We start from the raw sequence: 26,080 nt of genomic DNA on the forward strand, positions 1-26,080 counted from the left end.
AGCATTTACACTGTATGAGGTATCATAAGTAAACTAGAGATAATTCAAAGTATATGGAAGGATGTATGTACATTACATGCAAATACTACACCATTTTACATAAGGGGCTTGAGCATCCATGAATTTTGTTATCTGCAAGAAGTTCTGGAATCAATCCCCCGTGGATACAAGGGGATGACTGTGTATTATCTATAATTATTTTTAAATTAGTAAGCATTTAAAAAATTCCTCAGAATTTCTAATATGGTAATATTGGTAAATGTAACACATTACTGGGGTCCTCAATAGTAACAGTGAAAAGAGATTCTGAGACCAAAAAGTTTGAAAACTTTGGATGACATGAATCACACTCAATAGTAAAAACATCCTTACTTGAGTCAAATCACTTAGGAAAGCCTTAGAGAAAGAGTGTAGGAGAAAATCACTTAGGAAAGCCTTAGGGAAAGAGTGTAGGAGAAATTACACATGCATTATGATTTGTCTCTTGACTTTATCACACAAAGACATTTTCACAGGCAAAACATATTCTCCTAGACACACAACTCAGCACTATTTCTAACTTCAAATGATGTTACTTAAGTTGGCTCTTATGATTGCAATTTCACATCCTAACATTATAGGACTTATTAAAAAACCATGGTTTAGCTTTGTTGCTTTATTTGGATTACACAGTATCCTAAGGTCAAAACTCAGGAAATCTGTTATTAAAAAAAAAAAAGTATCCATGAAGTGATGACAAATTGCAGACTACAGGTGTTAGATTACATTTTGACTCCAGGCGGATTTAATATAAGTTGGTTCTCTTTTACAATTGCTCTTAGCACATACAGCTATAGGAGAGGGATTTAAAAAAAAAGAGAGAGAGAGAGAGAAAGAGAACAAGAAAAAAAAAAGTGGCAGTCAATAAAAGAAGACCATGTCAAGAGAAATCAATACAAACAAGCAAAATGGTAGGAAGTCTGACATGGAAATATGTGTTCAATTTCCTCCAGCCTTAGTCTGTTTTTTTTTTTTTTTTTAAATATTGTAACCAAGATACTACTGGAACACTGTGTATGTTTTTAATGCAGTTTAATAATTGTTTCTCAAAATAAACACTTTGGTCAAAGATAAAAGCATAAAAATATTGTGACACAATAGGCTGTTAAACTTGGGTTTTGGAGGAAGCATGGTTCTTAAAACAGCCTTTGGCTTATATCATTTCCTCTTTGGTTATAAATTGAGAACAACTATACTAACAGCTTTGGTATAGTTTGGGGGAAAAAAAAAAGTATCACAGTCATTAATCTGATTGCTGGGAGTGGCCAGAATCTGCAAATACTGAAGAGGTAGGTGGCTGAGTGAAATGCTTCTTCAATATAAGGAGATGAGGAACTATATCAAATAGCTATGAAGAGAGTATAGAAAACAATCCACTCTCCAGTTAGAACCTGAGGAAAAGCATGGACACATGATGTACCTAGTGGCAATTATACCTTTCCCTTAATCAGCACCATCTGAGAAACAGGTTTATTTGATCATCTAGGGCTAACATGACCAAAACCATTCCACGAAAACAACAAACACAATCCATGAGAAGACTTGGGAAGACCGGACCCTTTAGGACAGTCCGGGCTATGACCATGTGTCCTTATGCCTGGGAGATACCATCCCCAGCCCATCCACCACACCCTCACTTGCCTGACATCCATAAGCACTAATTTCTCCCTGTTCCGACACTCCTCCACCACTCTTCACAAAGTATTCTCAGAACACAAAACCTAGCCTAAAAATTCACAGGAAAGGCCTATTTCTTGAAGACCCAATTCAAGGCACAGATTAAAGTGTCTTTAAAGACCTTACATCTGGTTAAAACGAATAAAGAGTAAGATGGAAATGAGCAGGGTAACAGTTACCTCTAGGATTCTGATTTTTAAATAAATGTGTGACTTGCTTCATGGGTGTAATTGCAAAGAAAAGTGGCTTTTGCACCAGCATACCTGAAAGAAGATACTCTTAAGTTAAACATAACCAGGTAACTAAATGAGGAAGATGAAAGGTTAGGATGACTTGGTACCACACAATCCCAATGATATTAAAAGAACCAACCTGGAAATTTCTAATACTTCAGCAATGGCAAAAGGCTAAGAAAGAAAGATGTGCAAAGGGTTCAGATTAAGCATGATCCATCAGAATGCTTAAATAGTTAATCCAGCTGGCTAAATAATTCTCAAGTGAAGTAAAAATGTGACCCAAATGAAAATAACTTCATCAATGCCAGTGACACATGATTTGTGAGCTTTGAAACTTGTTTTAAAACAGATTCAAGGTAAGCTTAAAATAATAGAATAGAGACCACTTCAGATAAATACATTTCATCCAGTAAATTTAACCAGAGCAGAGTTTTGATTCCTTTTAAATGAAAATGTTTTAAGATATATGAAGGAAAAGAATAGATACATTTAATAAGAAGAGACATCACTCAGTCAGCCAAGAATTGTCAATGAAGACTTAAATAATGATTCCTAAGGTAAAGCACCAAAGAGTCAGAATTCAAACCATTTCCAAATCCCTTCACAGTATTTATAAATCTAGTGATGAAAAATATAAATTGAAAATACCTATTTAGAATAGGATGATTTAGAAACAAGGATAATATGGAGGGGTGTGGTGGGGGGGGGGAGATTATCTATGTATACTTTCAGTCATAGGATCTCAATAAATTATGTAAGCTTCACTGAAATAAAGCATTACTATTACTGATTTACACATAGATTATTTAATATGACTCCATGGTCGTATATCAAATTTCTGTAATTATTTAAATCCTGTAATTATTTTCAAAGCTCTTTATCATCTTTTGTTTTTCTTACTTCTTAAAAAGAATGAAATAATCTCACAATATTGGCAGGTACTATTGCATTTATTCTTCAGAGGAAGAAACAAATATACAAAATTGAGCTCTGACTCCAAAATCACATACCCCCGAGTCTAACATGTAACAAATATATGCTTACTGCTGTTTAGCTAGCTAATGGAGAAAAATACAAAATTATATTCTGTTTCAATTTAAGTTTTTAGCACAAATTTCTTTTAGTGTGAATAAACACCTTCAACTAAAATCTACTAGACTCTAAGAATAACACTATAAATGACAGAGGCTATTATTCAATATTTCAAGTTTGGAATTAAAAGTGAAAACAACACAAGTGTTAGGAAAAATTAGAATACTTTATGGGGAAGTTTCTCTCCCAAATGTCCACTTAGAGTGGGTTATAAAGAGATTTTGACATTTCTATCTCTGTGTACCATTTTTACAAAGCAGATACCCAGTTTCATCAAAATTTGCTAGCACATAAAGAGAGACCCTTCCTGACAAACCTCAGCCAAGAACCAGTTTAGGATTTAAAATCCCCATAACTGCAATGGCACTAGTGACATCACAACTGAAGTGTTTTTACAGCTTCTTAAAAGAGAGGGCTTCAATTATTTAAGGAGAAAGCATGTTTGGAAGAGATGCTTTACTTCAGGGGAAAGAGATGAAAGAAGGTAATCCATGTGTTTGAAGCCTCACATGAGGCTATTTAGAATCCCACATTAGGCCACATTTTCTGTATAATTTTTACAGTTGGGGTACTCAGAAGTCAGAACAATCTGACAGTTATGGTTAGTGAAAATATTAGATGTTCACCAAGAAAATACTACCTCAGCATATTTTTTGCTTTCTGAATGTAACCACTTAATAACAGGACTTGAGAAAACTGCACTGTGTGAATCAAACACATAAAAGTACAAATATTCCTTTTATAGAAAGCAAATCTTAAGGAGTGCATTATCATCAACCACTCTGGTAAAAGAAAAAAAATATCTAGCATTACCACACCACTGACATATTATAGTTTATTATACCCAAAAGTCCAAACTGGGTAAACAAAGTCAAATGATCAAAGAAGGGTTTTCGCCTCAAACCATGAGGCAGAGGCCGTTGATCTCTAGGGAGAGGCAGCAAAGATTCCTGGTGGCTTAGCTCTTAAAAGGTATCAAGTGAGAGCTTATCAAACATAGCCTTTAGTTTTCAACTTCATTTAATTTCATCAGAGACTGGCTTTCTTGGTATTATTTTCTTGCAAGAGAAAAATAATATGGAAAAATTAAATATGTGAGGTAGAAACTTCCCAAAAGTTTGGGCTCTTAATTCTAGGGTAGGCTTTTCCATTCTAAACCACTTTTAATTCATTACGGGAATATTGGTTTTGTATCCTCCACATTAATGATCTTACTACCTGAAACCAGGTATGGACAGACTTTTGCTTCTCAACTTTGTGGCAGGTATATCGGGTGAGAAGTGAAAAGCCAACAAGGACAGGCACTCTTGTTTAGATCACGGCTTTCTCAAGAAAATGAGTCTCCTTTTCCCAGGGGTCCAAGGATGGTCACTGGGAAGAGAAATCTCAGTTCCTAATTCCCTGGGGCAAAGTAACTGGACTAGGGACTCCTTTTCTCACGAGCAAGATTCCAGTCTCCGAGCAGCAGAGGACCATGCTACTCCCACAAGGCCATTCAGCATCCTTATCTACTCAGATTCACAAAACAAGTCCAATTGTGTCTCCACACAACGTTTCCTTGGCTTTTCTGAGCATATTTGCTTACCCTGTGTAGGTCGTCTTCAAAAACTGGAACTGTCAAGTTATTATACTTTCAAATGTGAATACGCTTCGGGGTGGATTTAATTTAATAGCTGAGAACTCAGTACAAAACAAACATACTTACAAATGACATTAGCAGGGAATTAATCGTTAACGCTCTTGATTGGTGCTCCAAGACCAACCCCCCAGGTTGCTCCAGCCAAGATCTGAGAGTTCTCACTGACTCCTTCCCCTCAACTGAAACTCCACATCTAGTTGATCCCACGTGTTGCTGATTATTCCTTTTAAACAGTTCTTGGATTAATTTTCCCTTCTCCAGATGTACTCCCATTGCTGTAATTCAGACTCTTATAATCTCTTGCCTGAATTACTCTGACTTCCTCCCAACAGGCCTCCCTGTCACAGCCAACCGAACATCTTGCTAAAGGCCCTCAGTGGCCTTCAGGTGGTCTAGGCCTCTTCTGTGTACAAGAAGGCCCTGTAACCTCACTGCAGCCTGAGCCCCTGCTGGTCCTTGCTCCCCAGCCCCTGCCTTGCAGGCTGTGCTCCAACAACTCTACACTGGAGCCCCCAGACTCATGCTGTGTCACCCTTTCTTGGAAACCTCTGATGATGAATCTGTAAGGGCCATGAGCAGCACTACTCCTTGGAAGCCTTCTGAGTTCTCCAACTCACCAGGTTTGGGGCAGGCGTGCCCCTTTTGTGCTTTTCTCTTACTTATACGCTGTATTATAGCTATCTGCTCTCATATCTGCCTCTCCACTGATCTCTGGGCTCCTTAAGGGTAGATTCTGTGTTATATTCACCTCCACATACTCTAAACTTAGCACAATGTAAAGGCACTGTGCTTTGAATGAATATATACGTCTACACAGGCAATAGCCATATTACACAGACTGAAAGTCATCCTTAAATTTAGAACACATCTAATAGTCCTAAGGGGAAATAAAGTATTAAGTCTATGTAGGCACTCACTAAAAAAACACTTATTACCGAAAAGAGCTGAGTTATCATAGTTTATAATAATTTGATACATGCACACATACACTTTGTATACAGGTTAATAAATACCATAGGTTAATAAATACCATACTGACTCACACAGTTCTTTAATTCCCAAAAAAAATCTGATTGAAAATTATTAACACTCAAGAAATATTTAGGATATTCCTATTCTCAGGGATAAAAACTGACATATTCATCAGTTTGCTTCTCTCTCTCCCTCCCCAATCTGCAGAAATATTTCTACTATCACTAGAACTTAAAGGGCCTGCAGCAGACAGCTTCCATGACAAGAAAAGTTGCTGGAGGCAAAACAGCAAAACAACAAATAAAAATGAGAGAATCCATATAAGACAAAGGAAACCTTTAAAAACAACGCAGAATTTATAAAAGCCAGAAGTATTTGTTAAAAAATGGATCATATGTATCACAATAAAATTCTGAATTGTCAATGGATCTCAACTGAGCAAAATATGAAAGAATATTGCCTATATACAAAATACTATAGAAAACACTGAATGTCTTGTCCAAAACAAATATTAAATGCCAGAATGATTTTCTCTGGAACAGAATGAACAAAGAGAGACTTTGTAAAGAAACAACAAAGAAAAAAAGTAACAAAATTAATTCAATGTATATATTTTTTTGCCCCCACTTTGATTTAACCTCTATAGTTCCAACACCACATATTCCAAAGTAAGCAAAGAGAATGGTTTCAAGTTAGAGCCACAAACTGTCTTTACTGCTTTTTGCCTGTCTTCGTAGCTTACTTAGACTTTATCAAAATTTGCTTCTAAAAATATGCATCTGAAACTAAATAAATAATGGAAGTTAAGAAAATCTAGAGGCCAAATATAAGCCATTTCATTTATACTTGCAGAAATCAAAAAGCATTTTGGCATTAAACAACATTTTTTTAGGGTATGGTGCTTTTAAGACATTATATAATTACCCTTACTGAGAGTACAGTTTTTAGCTTTGTCAGGGTCTCTATTGGAATTATAATTCCATGCTGAGCAACGAGTTCTATCAAACCTCTATTATCATATTAAAACACTTGAGTAGGCCAGGTGCAGTAGCTCACATCTGTAATCCCAGCACTTTGGGAGGCCGAGGCGGGTGGATCACCTGACGTCAGGAGTTTGAGACCAGCCTGGCCAGCGTGGTGAAACCTAGTCACCACTAAAAATACAAAAATTAGCCAGGCATGGTGGCACACACCTAAATCCCAGCTACTAGGGAGGCTGAGGCAGGAGAATCGCTTAAACTGGGAGGCGGAGGTTGCAATGAGCCAAGATCACGCCACTGCACTCCAGCCTGGGGGACACAGCAAGACTCTGTCTCAAAAAAATAAATAAATAAAAATAAAAACAAAAACAAACAAACAAAAACCACTTGATTAAGGGTACCCTCAAGATTCCAAACTTTCTATTTCTGAGAAGAGAACAGATTTAATGAGATATTTTGAAAGTAGAGCTGGTAAAAAGAATATTTGTGAAAAGCAATGCTAAAAAAAAAACACTTCATAGGGCAGAAAGAGAAAAGGCAAAATTTACCACACATAGTGGAGCAATGGGTATTAAATAATCATCTCTGAATAAACTCTACAAATCAATATGGTCCTTTTGGTCTAAACTAAGAATGCTATTGCCTAAAGGAAATCTCTAAGGTCAACCAGCAATTAACTGAAAGGTTTTGATTGCAAATGCTATTGATGGCTTTCATATCAGACAGCTTCCTGGTTATTATACTTCATGGGCTAAGTAGGTGCCAAGACATTAAACTGTCAATAACCTATTAATACTAGACTGCTAGGCTTACTCTCCCCGAATCTGGGCAGGCAAACGTATTCAAGCCATGTACCTGCTTAGAACTAATGCAAATTCCCCAACCCTGATGTGGAAATCATATCTTTATTACCTCCCAGTTTAAATGTCTAGTAGTGTTGACAGAGTATAAGAAAAATATGCAGATAATAAATGCTTATTCAGATGAGTTAAACTAACATTTGTTTTTAAAGAGATGGCTAAAGGGATAGAGAACATGTCTTGGAATCTGACTTCCTTTCTAAGCCATATTTAACAGTTTCTAAATTGAATGTAATAAACACTTTACAAAGAGAAATGAGAAGTTATTTAAAGCGAGGCTTATAGGTCCTTGCCACTCAGCATCTGGAACTCAGTTATACATTGGGGAGTGGGGGAGAACTTTTAATGAATTTAATAGAGAAAAAGCACTTTAATTAAATGCTGTCAAAGTAGATTGTATTAATGACGGTACACAGAGGAATGTTAAGCCAGCCAAGTTTATTTAGCAAATAGAAATGGGGCTTTTGAAGCCTGCAAGTATTTATGTTTCCGCAGTTGCAGTACATCTAGAGGATGGTGCCAAATGAAACTGTTGAGTTATTAGATATGATTTTATTTATTGTGTATTATTAAAGTTTCAAAAGCCTTAGGGGAATTAATCTCATTTTCAAAATGAAATACCACATTTGATCAGAAAGGGTTAAGAAAAGAGAATATTGTCCCCCAATTTTTTTCTGTTCCCTGGAATTTTGATGCAGGTGAATGGCTAGTGGGAACAGCCTTTTCTAGGTTCATGCAGCCAGAATTCACTTTATTGGACCGTAGTATGGTAGCAAAGAAATCAATGACAGTATTTCTCCTGTGAGTTTTTCTCCTGTTTTCTTTTTTTCTAGTGATTTGCCACCAAACATAATTCATTCCATTATACATAGCAATAAGCTGAAAAATGACCAAAGCTCTTAAAAATCTCCATGAAAATTTGGTTGTCATAACTTTCCTTAATCAAAAACATGAGTAGCCCAAACTTCTACAAAGGAAAAGGTATCAAATGTTTGACTTGGGGGCAACAGGAAAAAAAGGGGTCTTTCTTAGTATTTTCTATTCAGAAGTTGACCACAGAACAAACCTATTATTAATGATAATATTTTTTAAATAAACAAAGAAAATATGAGCCTTAATGCATGAAAGCTGTAAAAGATTGAAAAGCTGGTCTGGCTGGAAAATACTATGTGTGTGTCAAAATGATTTTCTCTACCGTTTGTAAAAATGTAATTATCCATGATATGCTATTACCCATGATATGCTACAAGGGTGAAGGATTTCAAGTAAATCCATTGGAAGCTGAGGATTCGCTTTTGGTATTCAGTCTCTGACACCACCATGTCTGCGAGATCACAAACCACTGCCATGATTTACCACATCCTTCTTGCAGTTATATATACACCCTTTCAGCCTGTCTTTAGCTTTTAATTCAAAACATGAAAAAGGGGGAGAAAGGAAATGTGAGGGTGGGAGAAAAAAAAAAAAAACAAAACACAAAACTCAGCATCTATTTCCTTTCAAGAAGAGAAAAATGATCACAAATACTTTCAACTTTCTAAATAATCTAATTTTTAATGCTCCCCCCAACTAGTTATTAATATCATATGTTTGATCTGTGTCTTTGTAGTTCTGGAATTTATAAGTAACTCTGCATTTCCCATTTCTGCCAAGATGTTTCTGACTAATCTTTGAAATGCTGCAAATGCAGATGAATATGACATGAAATAGAAACTGATTACATACACGTTCTATATGTGAGGAATGGCAACACAGAACACAGATGACAGTTACATGTTCAAATGGTATAAAGTACTACTCTGCTTCATATATACAAATATATAGAGATCATCAAAGTATAGCATGCCACCTCTACTACATCTGTATTAGGAACTCAAACTGGTTGATTTCTTATCAACAAAATGACAAGAAAATTTCTTCTCTCCTGGTAAATCAGCAGCTCTAATATGAAGATCTACTGAAGAATTGTCAACTGACAGACCATCCTGATGCATTTGATCCAGGTTATGTTATACAACCAAAGAATCAGTTAATTTGGTTCTTTCCTTTCATTACTATGTTAACTTACTAGGCATGCTGTTTAACTATTTTAGCCCCTGTCTCCTTGGGAGGTTTTCATTTCCCATGATGCACCCAAATAAGAGTTCCTCTCAAAAGTATAGCCCTAAATTACACCACATGGAAATATTTGACATTGGCCCACCACAATTCCTTGCCAGTCTTCTCTTACCACACTTTTGAGTACAACTATTGACATGCATTGTCAAAAAAACATGAAATGCAAAACACTATATTTAAAAAAAATCATTGCATGTGAATACTGCACTTATGCAGTACATGCTCACTTTAGCACCTTCTGCTCATTTTGATCATAATAGAAACAGGAATACCTTTCCATATTCACATATATTCATCTTTAAGAGTTCACATCATAGATTTTAGCTCCCTAATTTACTTTTTTTAAAAAAAATTGACTCTTAATTTTGAGGTGCACTGTTTGAGTTTATCATATCTAAAAAATAACTGTTAATTTGTTCCCGTTTTCTACCTAGAGTCCTCAAATATCTTGGGTGTTTGGCACTAGGAAATCACAAATTATGGACTCATTATGCTACAGATTCTATAAAGTTGATCCAACCAGATACTCAAGTGAGCTTTGTACGCTGCATAAGAAAGAAATACAAAGATAAACATGTTTGAACATGAAGAAATAAATTTAAACTAAAGAAAAGCATGACAAGGAAAGAGTAGGAACAACTGCTATTTAAATAAACATTTTTGTTATCTGGATGATCAAATGAGCTGTATTACCAATCAGACGATCAGTTCTGGAAACACCTGACTTTTCTTTCATACAATTGTTTTCAGCAAGTTTTGTTTATAAAAAATAAATAATACACAGATGGCCAAAGAGCTTGAAATAAAAAAGTTAACTGGAGTCTACTCAGTGTTTCGCTGGCAAATATTTAACTGGGTCTCTAAAGAAAAAAAAAAAGCCCCAATTGGATAATCCACCAGTATTTGTAGTGTGAATAATCCCACCACGGCCAGTTTCATGCTGCCAATGGTATAACAACCAGCTTTTGAAATTCTAAAAATTTAACAATTGGCTTCTGCAAGCCAGAGTAGGCTTTCTCCAGCATACTCTGACTCTACTATAGAGAAGCAAGACCATGTTCCTCCTCTGACAAGCCACATACTGCTTCCCAGACTTGCTCACTGAATCCCTTTGCCTGGCCTGACTTACCTGTCATTTTCCCAGCCCCAAAGTGATTATTAGGATGACCCCAATGTGATCCACAATTCCATAAAATATTCTATATCAAAAGGTGAAGGGTTATATGATTTGCAGTGAATTTGATCTGGAAACAACTTGTGAGGAAATTGAACTTGTGACCTTAGAACTGTCAAACCTATCTAGTTTGCTTGATCTCCCATTGCTAGGGTCAAACCAAGTAATAATAAAATAAATGAATTTCAGAACTTTGGCAGTTTTCCTTTAATTGAAAGTGTGCTTTTCTATCATTACAAGGGGAAGTTCCAGACTTCAACTTAATAAAAATCAGCAGTAGTTTGCAGCTACATTAGATTTCCACACTAAACAGAAACAGCTGAGAAGCCACAGTAGGTAGGTTTGGTTATGACAGTTTAAAACTCAGTGGCTGGCTTTCTCTTGCAATTGCCAAAACTATCAGTCATAAGAAAATCAACTGGGTCTCTGAGTCCAATATAAGATGTTCATAATCTGTTATAGTGTTGCTAATTTGTTTTTCCAAAATGCATTTGAACCTCCCAGGAGCAATGTGTTTTTGTTTTGTTTTGTTGTTGTTTATATTTTACACCCTCATTAAAATACTCAAATGGAAATTAGAAATGGATGAGCCAACTCACAGTATGAGTGTTTTAGATAAAAGGGGTCTCTGCAATCACCTAATTCATGTTGTAATAATTTAGAAAACAGTAAATGGAGTCCAGGCGCAGTGGCTCACACCTGTAATCCCAGCACTTTGGGAGGCCAAGGCAGGTAGACTGCTTGAGTCCAGGAGTTCGAGACCAGCCTGGGCAACATGGTGAAACCACATCTCTACTAAAAATACAAGAAATTAGCTAGGCATGGTAGTGTGCACCTGTAGTCCCAGCTACCTTGGAGGCTGAGGTAGAAGAAGAGAGAATCCCCTGAGCCCAGGAGGTAAAGGCTGTTATGAGCCATGATTGTGCCATTTCACTCCAGCCTGAGCAACCAGAGTAAGACCCTGTCTCAAACAAACTAACAAACAAAAGAAAACAAAACAGTAGATGGAAATTCAGAGTGAAATGCCTCATCCAAGGTCACACACTCAGCCCTAGGACTAGACTCTATGTCACTTACAGTGCCCTTTTCTTTACCATGTCATCTTTTCTCTTATTGGGTCAAAGGTTCATTGAAACTAGAAATAGAGAGTAATATTTATTCTTTATAAGATGCTCTGGCCTCTGAAACAACACACAGAAATCCTCAGTGTGGGGGCAATAATCATATAGAAAAATTTTAAATATTTGGAAACTTTTTAACCTTAAAGCCATACTACACTTAGACTTAAATCCCAGTCATCTATTTTAAATGCACTTCAAAGTTTATAATCAGAAAACTCTAATTTCAAAGGAAGCATTTGTGTTTATTTCTATTATATAAGCAAGATACGATTTTTAAAAATTAAAATTAAATGGTTATATTCATTGCCCTGTGGCTTTCATTTACAAAGCCATGACTTGTTACGTATTTGTTGTGAACTACACTTCAAATAATTTGTTGCCATCAATAGTTAAAATAGTAAAATTTGCAAATGTTTTACTTTTTTTTGTTTGGTTTGAGTAAATTAGAGCTCATCCTATATTCCTTCTACAATGACACTAGTGTATGTAAGTCCACTCCTGTTTACCTGCATACATGGGAGGGAAAGAGGTAGAATTCCAGGTGGTCATTCCCGGAAGAGTCATACATGTGAAAATAGGCCATTAGTATTCTCAGCACAGAAGTTCCACTGAAGGGAGTCCTGGGATCACAGCAAGTTCTGCATCTTCACTCTACTTGTCACTTCATATCCTAATTCATCTTCTGGTAGCCTGAATTCATCTTCCTGGTAGTCTCTGAGGAACTCAACACCAGAGAATATTTATTTTCCCTTGTTTGAGTCCACCAAGGCCAGCACAGATCTGCTAATGGGGGAGATGCCTATTTAATACTGCACCAAAGAGTCTCAAACATCATCACTACATGGCTCTTTCACAACTTTGTGGATGCTAATGGGTAGCAAGGACAGCAGAAGTCTCAGAGATGATACAGAGGCTGAAGTAGCCTTTTTGCTTTTTAAGCTTAAAAAAAAAAAACAAAGCACTAACCAACTTTTGTCATACCCAATGGCATTTTATTATGCTCTACAGAAGGATTTCATTCACAGCTGAGAAGAAAAGTTCTCACTTATCTTTTAAATAAGTTACAATGACTTTTTAAAAAGCTTAAAATGTAGGAAGGCCATATGAAACCAGACAGCTGAGTCTCTAAATCTGTCTTAAAACAATTGTACTACATGCAAACAATAGAGGCCAGGCATGTTCCCGTTATCTTGCTGAATATAAAATTCTATGCTGACACCATCCTTGATTCAATTCTGTGCTCTTTTCAGTAAGAATTATCCCCTTTATCCTTAAGATTAATACTAATAACGCTCAGAAGCTACTAACATTTCTCAGGTGCCTTCTATGCAATCACCGTCTCATATAAACTTCAAATAACCCCATCAAGTTGGGATTATTCTCGCAAATTAGTTTCAGAAATTTTAAGCAGCCTCTACAACATCAGAGCTCCAATTCCAGTGATGGTCCTAGAATTCAAACCCAGATCTTCTGAAGGTCCAGTGGCCTTTCCTCTCTATCCAAACACCTCGCCATGCTTCCAGCAGAGATAATGTTTCAGTCTACTTGAATAAGCTCTTTGACAACTTATACTACTGAAGTATTTTTTTAAAAAGAAGAAATGGAGGTTAAAATAAATTATATTTCCATTTGGACGTTTTTACACTGTACTGAAATATTTTTTAAGTAAGACAGTCCAAAATGCTTTAACAACGACTGTATTAGTATGTATTTGTAGATCGAGTTTGTTAAGTCCAGATCCCCAGCATGTAGGCTTGTATTCTCAGAAACGCAACTGGGATTGAGCTTCTTAAGCTACCTTCATCCCCTATTTCAACTGTTAATTACCTCCTAGATTTATGACCTTGTGTGAGTGATTGGGCCCAAATCAAAGTATGTGAAACAAATGCACTGACCAAACAGAGTGAAATAATGAGAATTTCATCTACCCAGGTGGGGAAGCCCTTTTCTGCAGATGTTCTTTTCTGTTTCTTCTGCAATGACGATGACTATCTTTGAAATCAACAATTATCAATGAGAAGCACTCTGGTAGAAAATTGAAACAGAAAATGTGAAGAAGGCTCCCATCTTCCTAGAGCAGCATGTGACTTTCTGCCATAAGAGCTCATTATTAAGAGGGACTAGTTCACACACCTAACCTTCCAAGGACCACAGCTTTATTAAAGGCACACCAAATGAGCCAGGTGGTTTGGTTCATGTTCTAACGATGAATTAGCCCATACCTCAGTACCAAGTAAATAAGGTTGCTAACTTGGAGAAGTCATTCTGGCTGGAGAGAATAAATATGAGCAGGACATAAAAAGAGAAGTGTTTATCTGTGTGGTCAGGGAGAAATTAGGGTTGGAGTGGACACACTTATTATCTATCTGTTTTCCATCAAAACTATTTTTTAAAATGCCACTTGATCATTAATCAACAGATGCCATTCTTTGTAGAGCTATGTAAATCACTTTAGACTCTATAGAATAGATTCAGAAGGTCTGTTTGGTTTGATACCTTCAAATAGCCACACTTTGTTCTTTTAAGGTAATCTCATCACTGAGAGGCTTAACATGTTCCAGAGATATTACCTGTCCATTCTAGAAACAGCTAGAAAAACAGAAGCAGAAAGATGTCACCCAGGGTCAGGAACAGAGGAAGAAATAGAACCTATGGATTCCACTAATTTACAATCTGAATTTTAGAATAATGCAAGGTAGCCAGAGGGAAAATGAAGGTCTATTTAAAAATACATTCTGAATAAAGGAGAAAACTGCTCAACGTACATGTGAAATTTTGTTTTTTTTCACTGTTACATATGTGGTGCCTGGAATAACACTTGGCATATTCAAGAAACTCCACAAATATTTGTTGAATGAATAAGTAAAAACGCGAGAATAAAAATGGCCCATCTTCTCAATCAGGTCTATAACTTGAAGCCTAACAGCAGGCTTATCGATGAAATTTAATCATTTTTTTCCAAAAGCCAGACTTTGCTAGCTATCTATACAAGTATAAAGGAATGTGGTTTGCCCTCTCACAGATGAAATGTGACAACGCACTTGACTAGAACAATGACACATCAATATCTACAAGTACCTCAATTTTAGTTTAGATTTATTGTTGTTGTTTTTTGTGGGTGGGAAGGGAAAGAAGGATGAATTTTAATGCACTTTCTACCTTAGTCTCTATTTATTTTGCCTCTGTCTTTCTCATTGCTCTATGCTGCTCAATTTAATCAGTTTGCCCTTTCACAAAATGTACTAGCGGTGTAAAGAGTGTTTCATATTTTATTTTTAAGTAAGTAAAAGGAGAGAGGGAAGGAGGGAGGGAGGCAGGGAGGGAGGGAGAAGGAAGGAAGCCGAAGGGGAAGGAGAAGGGGATAAATAGCAACATTGAGTTGACCAATAGGACAACAGCAAAACCAGCACCTAACAAATTCCAAAGCAATATTAAAAAAGAAAGCCAATGAAGCTTTATGTTCAAAAGCATTCTGTTAAGTTTTATTTTCCTACCAAAATGTCAAAAAAAAAAAAAGTCAAGGCACTAAAGGTTTAATATTATACCTGGCTTCATTTACTCTCACCAGAAGGAAAAAACTATGAAAACATGTCTAAGGAGTACTTTGCTATCCCAAAACTTTTAAAAAACTTTAAAAATCTCAATATTCTATTAAAATAGAAAGACAATATATATTAGCAATTTTAGTGGTTTCTGAGCACTGGGCTTGTATCCATGAAGACTTTTTGTACCGATATAAATGACACAACTGACTGTGATTCCCTTTACCTATAGGGAGCATTGGACAAAGTGCCTTCTACTCAATTTTAGGATCTAAAAACCAAGAGAGTAAGGTGCAGGAATTGCATTGCCTTTCAAAAATGCAGAATATAAAAATTAGACTATTATTTAAAGAAACATAGCAATAATGGAAGAACAAGCTACTCAAGAAACCAGGGTTCTCTATGTTCCCAGAAGGCAGGAAAAGACTGAGCAAAGTGGAACCCAGCTGTTTGACATTTCACTTCCAACCAGCAACTAACCCTGAATGTTGAATTTGGAAGGCGGTGTGTTATGGAGGTCCAGTCACTCATAGGAGGAGTTCTGCTTGGCAAAAATATTAGAACCACCCCATGATGAATGAAAAGCTAACTTCAGTAATTAAAACGATAAGCCTAGTAAAATGTTGAACTGACTTTAAAAAAATACATTAGCAGAACCAGAAGAGAATACTATAAAAATTTATGTTTAATATTTATCAGCTTCTACAGGAAAGTCACTAAACATATGTGACTACATGATAAATGTTAGAAAAGCTGCAACAGAATAAAAAGGTAGAATACTCTGGACACACATGGAACTGAAAATCTCCCTTAGGCATTGGTTTCCTACTACTTGCATGCCCACAGCACTTTACATTAAAAAAGAAGTCATATGAATCTCTCTTGATAATGAAAGGTTTGTTCTAGACTTGTTAATCATACCTGTCTTCTTCTACCCTGGTAACTGCAGGGTACTAGAAGCCATGTTCCACTAAAAGGCCCTAACTTTCCAGCCCAAAGACAGCTCATTCACAGGTCACCTACAAGTGATCTATGGCCAGGTGGCTTTCTATTTCCCAATCTTCTTGAGGTTATTCTAATATTTTGCCCAACAAAGCTCTTTCTTCAAAATGCAATGCCTTCCAAATTAGGCATTCAGATGACTGATTGGAAATTGAATGCCAAGAAAGTCATCCTTCAGGAGGATAAGGTTAACCAGTCAATTTCCCTCTTAGATGAACTTAAAGTAGTAAATATGGAGTATGCAAGAGAAAGTGAGTTTGACAAAGGCATGGTAAAAAGTCATGAGGTAGAGCACGAACCGAGGGCAGGCCAAGGTGTGGAGGAGGCAGAATTATAATGCAGAGACACTATGAGTAGTATGCAGAAGTTACAAGGTAGACAGAGATACACAGAAGATGGTAAATCAGATGATGCTTGGAAGTAAAGCTTGTAGTGGAAAGAAGTTGACATGAGAAAGAGGTAATACTATGTTCAGGATGGCAAAGGAGAAGGTGAATCCATAAATGGCAGCTGCTGAATTCCCAGTTCCAGATTCAGAGAAACCTAACCATACTCAAGAGTCCTACACCTGGATTTTCATGAAGTTCTAGCATCCTTAATTTCTTTTAATACATCTCCAATTATTAAGCTGGAATTTGTCTTGTAAAAGAAAATAATTTAACAACTTTAAGAAACTGTACATTTCTTTGGCCTACTTTGCCTGCCTACTTTTTAAATTGTACAGTGTCTTAGAGTTTTTAAAAATCTCTAGGTAAAACAAAGCCAGAGCTAATGTCTAATCTACTGACTGTAATGAACTTCTTCAGCTTTGTGATTATCACTAAAGGAAACCTGTTCAGTACACTTTGGAAGATAAACCCAAGATGAAAATATCTGTCTCTTAGAGTAAAAAGAATTGATAACAAATGACTTTCAAATCTCTTTATATTCCTGAATGACAAATTTAAAATTTTTGACATGTTGAAAAACTAGTAATATAATAAATCAAGGATGCTCTTCAAGTTGAATAAATACATACAGAACAACATAATATCAACATGAAAAATGCTAGTGCAGCCTCACTGACAGTCAGGAACTCCCAACATCTTCCCAAGTGAGGACCTACTTCTACCCAACTGCTACAATATTTTATTACAAATGCAAGTGTTCATTTGCATCTCTCCTCAGGACTAGAGTGGGGATTCAAAACTCTGGAGCCACATTCACACAGTAGGCTTTGAATAGGAGCTTGGAATGAATCCAAGGTGAAAGAAAAATTCTAGTAACCCGGTAAGAGAATTTGTAAACATTCTTAATGGATTAATTAGTTTATTTATTTCCCTGGAAGATGTCCTTCAGGAAGCAAGTTTACAAATCAAGATACAGTCTGTGCAGCTGGAGTAGAAAATCAGGGTCAGATTCCCAGGGCTGAGAGGTAAATCTGAAGTGCCCTTGAACATTAGCGATAAGAGGCACATTCTGAAGCCACCTCAAAAATGCCAAAGCAGCTATGAAAAGTAAAAATTTCAGTCACATCAGTTCTTTGACATCACACCAATGATTTGTGGGTTTCAGTGCATTAGGTGTTCTGTAAATAAGAAAACTCCCAGAACTCGATCTGCTCAGCGAATGGTTAAAAATGAAGATCTCATAAACAGCTCTGCATCACAGCAGACAGCTAATAGTAAGTATTCAGGGAATGCTGGCTGTTGCCCGTTAGCAGTGCTTTCCAGCACATGATAAAAGTCAGACTCTGAAGGTAGACAGATGTGAATTTAAGTTCTCACTTTGAGCGAGTTACTTTAACTTCTTTAAGCTTCAATTTCTCATCTGTGAAAGTATTAATAGATAAAAACCAACCACCCCTTTGGTTGTTCACAATAACTGAAGAAGATAAGACATGTGAAAATCTCACATTTTGAAAGCCTGGCTCTCAAAAAGGCTACTTACTGCCAGAGAAGAAGGAAAAGGAGGAGGCAGGGGAGGAGGAAGAAGGAAGATGAAGGAGAAGCAGCAGCAGTGTCACCATTATTATTACTGGGTTTTTTAACAGACAAAACTCAGAATCAGTCTCAGAGATACTAATGATTTTTTATCTTTCACTGTTAGGCAATTACTGGCACAAGCTTTCATTCTTGGCATTGTAGATCACATAAGTCTTTGTTTTGGGGGGTTGCCCTGTGCATGGTGGGATATTTGGCAGCATCCCTGACCTCTATCCACTAGATGCCAGTAGCACCCCCAAATTATAATAACCAAAAATGACTCCAGATATTGCCAAGATATCCCATGGAAGCAAAATCTCCCCTGGTTGAGAATCATTGGTCGCTACCAATGACAGGGAGTCTGTGGCTTAGAAAATGTTGAAAATCGCCTGAGAAGCAACCCAGACAAGTCAAGGGACAATGCTGGTGTCTGACTGTCACTAACCGGGTCTCACATTCTTATTCAATGTACAGCATGGAATTTTAAAACAAGTACTTGTCAGGAAACCACACACAGCAGCAAGCTCAGAATTCCTGAACTTACAAAATAACCCATGGAAACAGTGTGGTGGAAATACAATAAAGCACAAATGACACAGAGAGGAACAATTTGGCAAGTGCTCCCTAATCACCCTCGCTCAATGACCTAGTCATAGCATGAGCAATGTCCTTTCTTCTCTCCTGCAGGAGGGAAGTGTGGTCAGAGGAAAGACTGGATGCCAAAATCGCCTGTGTTTTCATTCCGCTGGCAACCCTGGCTTCAGGCAAGGCTTGACGTCTCTGTTCCAGTTTTTCCAATTGTAAAACGGAGTTGGTAGTAATGAACCTAACCTAACCAGTGTTTTATTCTAAGCTGAGAATATCTATTCAGCACAGGGCCTTGGGTTATAATAACTATTGGGAGAAAAATCACTACAACCACAGGAAATACTTTTGTTTCCAACCTTTCGGGGTGAAAAATGGAATTTATTTCCTCTTTTTCATGAAATGCTTTGGTTTGGTTTGCCTTACAAGGTCTCTCCTCTGTGCTATCTACACACAGACTAGAAACATTATGTAGATTAGTATTTCTCAACTTGTGTTTCACTACTGATCCCCTCAGAAGGTTTTTGGGGCATTTTTGTCTAATCATGGCCCCTCTTTATGAAATTTTAATACCAGAGAGATATTATCTCTTTATGTACCAAGTTCCTTTGGAGGGCCACAAACCACTGTGAATCTAAGATATTTATGCTCCCCAGGAACCAATTCTCACCACCCTGGGGCAACGCTGGTCCAACTGTGGATTCATGATGTGACAGGATCTAGCTTACGAAGTGTGTTCAGATCCTGAAGAACTAGCTTCCAAAAGCAGGAGCTTAAATCGGGGTTTCTGAAGAGACTGAGAATACTAAAGAGAAACCTGGATAAACCAGATAATTCAATATGACATCAAAGCTACACAACACCTGGAGAAATCCAAATTCCCAAGGAAGAACCGTCTCATTCTCCCAGGGCTGGTGAGTCTCTGGGGCTGACAACGTCCCTCAATGGCTCAGGCCCAACCTTGCTTCATCTCTGAAGAGAAATGCCATCAAACATGCACTTAAGCATGCAAAAAATTTTGTTGGGATTATAAAATTATAATAAATTAATATAAAAATAAATGGCATGTAATAGCTACCATCAAAGAAATTGGAGCCATGGGGCAAAGGCACTTGTGGCTTTGATGAGGTGGTCAGGTGACCTGACAGGAGAGATGCCTCAAGAAATCACATGACAGCTATATATGCATGTACACTCAGAGGAGGGGAGACAGGGACCAGGGCAGCAGGACAGTAAGTGTGTGCCCTGCAGAAAGGACATTGGCTCCAGCCACATAAAACTCTGAGCTTGGATCACATCTTCTGACTTTCTAGATTTTATGTGATATCTTCTAATTTTTAAATGTGGACTTGAGGGGCCGACAGGGGGGTAAAAGGTGGGAGGAGGGGGAGGGTCTGAAAAAATAACTAATGGGTACTAGGCTTAATGCCTGGGTGATGAAATATCTGTACAACAGGCCCCCATGATACAAGTTTACCTATGTAATGAACCTGTACATGTACCCCTGAACTTAAAAGTTAAAAAACAAGGGCTTAAAATGTCTAAACCTTTTGTGGGCTTAACAGAAACACATCTGCAGACAATAAAAAACTATCCATTTGTCAACTCCATTTGCACACAAACAGCAAGAAAAAGTTCCTCTCTTCTTAAGAAGAGAGGCTGTGACTCCATGGGACTTCTCAATATCACAGAAAGCACCAAATGGAGAAGGAGTGATGCAAAGCTCCCTCTTTTTATTCCAGTACATCTATGTACCCTAATACAACAGATTAATCTGGTGGGTAATTATGCACAGAAATCACTGCCTCATATCTTTACCATATATGAAAAATTTGGAAATAGTTTACCCTAATTACCTAAAGAAATTTAAATGGCACGCTTCCATGACCACAAGTGAAGAGGACTTACGTGTTTTTTAATATGCTGCATATATAAGCTCTTAATAATCACTGATTTTACCCATAGTTAACAATTTAATAATGGCACATTTCCTATCTAATTAGACAAAAATGTAACATCACCAAACTAATATTACCCTACATATGAATTTTTAAGATTTCTAAAACAGGTAAGTAACTGTATCTTGCTAAAAATTTAGTTGATATGAAAGGCCCAAGTGAATTCCAACCCCGAGTCCTTGGCTTTTGGACAATTACAGACCTTTTTATAGTAGCTTGGTATGTTTTTAAATACAGCCCTCCCCAAGTCACAGAGGCTGTGCCAAATTTAGTCTCAGGAGTTCTGCTGTCTAGTGTCAGTTATTTTTCTTCACTTTTCATATTATGACTGTAATAAACAATTAATCTACAGCTTTGTATTTTGCTGACAGACATAAATTCAACGTTGCAAAGCAGTGTCACTCAGATATAGGCATAACGTTAAAGAAATGTGATGTGCTGATGAGTTTCACAGTAGTTATGGGCTCAAGGTCAACAGCTGAGGCAAATTCACTTTAGAGAAAATTACCTAATTTGTAAACTCTTTAGCTAAGATCTGAGTGATGGGAATAACCTTTTATAAAATAAGTGCATTTCTCTTAGTGATATCAGAAGTTAATGTTGATAGCCACAAGATGCTTAAAACTGAAAAGAAAAATTACAGATTCATGCTTAGCCATTAAATATTGTCAGCATACCCTAGTTCTGACATACTAATAGAAAAGATAATAAAACTCATAAATCAATTGGCTGTCTGCTTCTAAGATTTACTGTACTCAAACCGGCCAACTATAAGACAAAATATTACGTTGAATATATTTTTAGCTACCTAAATACAGGGCCCAATGAGATGATAATTAATGGACAAAAAACAGACAGGCATGGTATAAGAGCTGCCATCCAGATGAAGGGAGGCCCTCAATTATAACAAACAATGCATTTTATTACATTTATCTCAAATTTCTCTAAGTTTCCAACTTTATCACCATCTTATGATTAAAATAAGCTGTGATTAATATGTGGAATAAATTGCTTTTTCCTTGCTGTTTTATTTCTACTTCATTTGTACTGAACTAAGATAGGCCCTGAATAAAAATTCCATGAAAAGTCAGTGGTTCCCTGAAGCAAGTCCTTGGCCTTGTGTTGGTTCAAGATAGAAGTCTAATCCAGTTCACATCAAAATGAGAAAAAAAAAAGCAGTGGAGATGCCGGGGGAGTGATAGATTTTCATATGGCTGAACTGTAGCATTTACATGATCTTTTGTCTGAGGCTATCCATTTCATTAATCTGTCTGATATCAAAGAGTATGTTATGAAATGATATTGATAATAAATAGGAGCTTCCCGAAAACTTTTCAAATAAATTTATTTTCTAAAATAAAAGGTTGGAAAGCCTACATTGGGCCCCTCTTTAATTTTAATTTCAATTAAATCTCCAAGTCTGAAAGCCACTGCTCTGTGTGGCTGAGTACACGGGTTTAATTATCTAAAGGAAGGTGCCCTGGTGGTGGATGAGACCTCGGTCAGAAAAGGACCAAGAAGGGAAAGGGGAGGATGGGTCCTGAAGGGTGAGTATGTGCTGTGTACCCTCATCACCCCCATCCCCAACTCTGGGATCACTGTGGATATTGCAAGAGACTGCCTCTACAAATTCATAAGCCTAATTGCCAAACTATTAACTTTGGGCAATTCACTCTGCGACTTTGGCCCTGGATATTGACCAATGATAACACAAAAGCATAGCACAAAAGCGCTGGCAGAGATGATGATATTTAGATGAAAAGTGACATAAAGATGTGTTAACTTCTGGCTTCTTTCCCAAACATGTGAGGGGGGAGGGAAGGGAAAGGAGACAGAAACCTCAGGTTGGGGTGTTTCACTGCATCCCTCACCACTCCTCTCTATTTTTATCAAGAAACCATGCCTCACTCTCCCTTTATCTTCTCCTCTTCCATTCTGCACACACATGTGCACATATGCACTCCTGCCTCAACTTTCTTTTTCTTACTCCAGGAGATTCAGAGAGAGGCCAAAGGGTCCTCTTTGGTGGCAGCTGAAATTGAGAGCATTGGGCAGCAGGCCCATCTTATAACCTACCAAAACAATTTGTGGGCCAAACTCTAGGGGGTCTAACGTTGGAAACCTCAATTAATATTTCTTCTTGAAAGCAATTAATTTTAGATTATGGAAAGTGTCAGTAGTTAAACTCAATTACTATGGCAAAGCAATATTATTTCTCTCAATGAGAGCAAAAACTAAGCCAACAAAACACGCAATCCAAAGGAAGGCAGATTTCTAAATGAGATGTAACCAAAGACAGCAAAAACTCATCTTAAAATTCTAAGAATCTGTCACAATCTGTCTCTCAAGGTTCAGCTGAGTTCAATGGTATTCCCTAGGTCATGTGGCTATTTCTTTTCCTCAGTCTAATCAAACATTCTTTGAGGGATTTTGGATGCAAAACTACTTCACAGGTTTTTTATAGAAAATGAACTGATGGAAACCATGTTTTCCGATCGAGAGATTTAATTCTCCGTGAGTGCTCTGGCTTTACAATCCCACAAGTAAAATGATCTCAGGAAAGCAGCTGTCTTTGGCATTCAACTTCTCAGTCATTTTTCTTTGTGTGTACATACACACGCACACACACACGCACATGCACACACACACACATACACACAGTACCCACTGTGACGACAGCATCTTCTGTACTTGGGGACCTGGCATGAGACACCCTCTGACAGAAGTTGGTGTGGTGTGTGCCACTTGGACCCTCAGCAGCTACTGCTGGCACACAGAGCCCTGCTCAGGTGGGGTGCGGCGGTCGGGGACACTGACCTGCACCGGCTCAGGTGGAAGCTGGACCACGTGTTGCATGCGTTCGCTGTGGTGATGCCTTGACTCCTCCTCATAGATGACATCCCTCTCATGCTGGGGAAGGTTCAGGAACCGACGGATGGTACAGAGGTTTTCCCAGAGGGTGCGGTTTTCTGGGCTTGGGTTCTCCTTCCAGCGGAGCAGTTCACACAGCCAGCCCTGGAGAGAGAGGAGGTCGCTTGCATTAACCTGCAGAGTGCAGAGGAGCTGAGGGGGCCTTGACTGCGGTCCAGTGCCATCACAGTACATCTTTTTCTGTCAAAATTGTTCCTGCCAACCTGGGGAGATAGTGAAACAGTCTGACTCTAAAAACCAACCCCTGACCACATAGGTGGTTATACCAATGCCCAAGAATCTTTCCTCTTGTTAGATATCGTATCACCCTGCCTATAGAATATATTCTCAATTGCAGTTTCTCTGTAAAAGATTAGCAAGATTATAGTCATCTGTTCTCAGAAAAAGTAATTTGTGTCAGTCAGCTACAATTTTTTAAAATTACCCAACTGGGCAGCATTTCATGCTAAGAGTGAAGATAAACAAATATGCATTACAGGACAGCAAATTCTAAAAAAGAAAAATTGTCTAGGTGTAAACAACACTGAATTCTCTAGGGAGGAAATAGTCTTAAAATTATCAATAACTCCACAAAATAGAAGCAGCAACCTTGGCTAGAATGAAAAGAAATGTATATTTGCTCAATCTCTGAATACCTCGGGCTCTAGGCCCTCTTAAACATCACCTTCCCGCCACAGCCACACCTGCAGGAAGGTAGGCAGTTGGTCGGGTCACACCTGCAAATGTCTGCTTCCAAAATCTGGCATCCGGATGTTCTCTCTCTTGCAACTGCACAAGAAAGAAAATGTAATGCAAATAATGATGGATTATATGAAAATAATACAGAGGATGCTGTCAACATCGCTCACTGACTCATGTCAAAATATTTTACCAGTAGCTTTCTAACCCATCATTTCTAAGCTACATCACTAATTTTAAAAACAAGAACTGTCCCACATCATGTCTCTTGCAAAAGAGTAAAAAAATGTTCTTAAGAGGTGCATAAACACGAATGACTTTGTGAAAAATAATTCCCAAACCTCAACAAATTATATATCATCACTTGTAAGCCAATGAAAGTTCCTGACACGCATTATAAAAACCCCATATAATATCATAAGCCATTGTTTGTCTAACTCTCCACTGTGTCTTCTGCCTTTACCCAAAAAAAGGCAAGATTTGATTATCTCTGCTGCATCAGCCAAGACAGCAACACCAGCTGTTCTCATTGTGCAGCCTCTTCCTCGCGGCCTCCATGTTAATAACCTGATCATTCCATTTTCTCCTTCAACTGCCGGCTGCAGCACCACGAAGAGACAAAAACCCAGGCCCATCTGCAGCAGCTGTAGGCACTGAACTGTGAAGCCACCAGGGATTTATAAACTAATCTGTAACACAACACTGCCTTGTTTTTACAAGTGAGAGGCCACATTTGCGCAGACCTGATCTTTTCTTGCAATAAACTGGAAGCTTGGGAGAGTTAGAAGGTTAGGAAGAATGAAAACAAGGTATCTTATCATTTGCTTGGAAATGTTTTTCCAAGTATTTTCATAGATTTTTTCTCAACTCAATTGAAAGGCAGGTCATGGTTGATTTTCAAGGTGCAATGTATATAAAAAATGAAGACAAATTTTTTTTATCCATACCAGAAAATAAATTATAGTTTTAAAAATCTCCTAGTCCCCAAGTGTTTCCTCAAGGGTTTCTTTGCATAAAGTAAAAGAATTCTTGAAATGGAAAATAAACCATCTGTGGAAAAATAAGCTCCTACTTCTCTATCTTTTCATAGATCTGAATAAGTCTCCAACTGAATTCTTTCAAATGTTTCAAACAGGTATGTTTAACATCTCCCAGGGGAGGCAAGAGCATGGAGACCAACCATTTAATGGAAAATACAAACAAAAACCTGCATCTGTTAAAAGAAGAAGATCTGAGATACCCAGACCTTAAGGAAGACAGCACCTGCTGTTCTGCTTGAGGACTGAACTGCATTGTGGGAAGCAGCAGCTTGAAAGAAGACAGGTGACAGCTGAGTGGTATCTCCACTTATGACACTGGGAATGTCTCGCACAACATTCATTGCCACATTTGATTTATATGCGCTGTTATAATCTGCACTCATTACAATCACTTAGAACAACACTACAGGCCTCGTTATGGACTGTGTGCTGTCTGCCATCAGTCTTTAAGAAGTGTAGTGCTCAATTTGCC

The 26,080-nt window shown here is 37.6% G+C and overlaps 1 protein-coding gene across 8 annotated transcripts in view; it reads right to left on the minus strand.

Annotated features, from left to right (window-relative positions):
- Positions 1 to 26,080, minus strand: part of SATB2 (SATB homeobox 2) — a 288,714-nt gene that overhangs the window by 15,399 nt on the left and 247,235 nt on the right. For all 8 annotated transcript variants that reach the window (XM_063791444.1, XM_063791442.1, XM_063791443.1 and 5 more), the window contains one exon: positions 23,777 to 23,974. In XM_063791444.1, the coding sequence (XP_063647514.1) occupies positions 23,777 to 23,974 (198 nt within the window). The remainder of the gene's footprint in view (positions 1 to 23,776; positions 23,975 to 26,080) is intronic.

Source organism: Pan troglodytes, chromosome 13 (assembly GCF_028858775.2).
Source record: "Pan troglodytes isolate AG18354 chromosome 13, NHGRI_mPanTro3-v2.0_pri, whole genome shotgun sequence".
NCBI lineage: Eukaryota > Metazoa > Chordata > Mammalia > Primates > Hominidae > Pan > Pan troglodytes.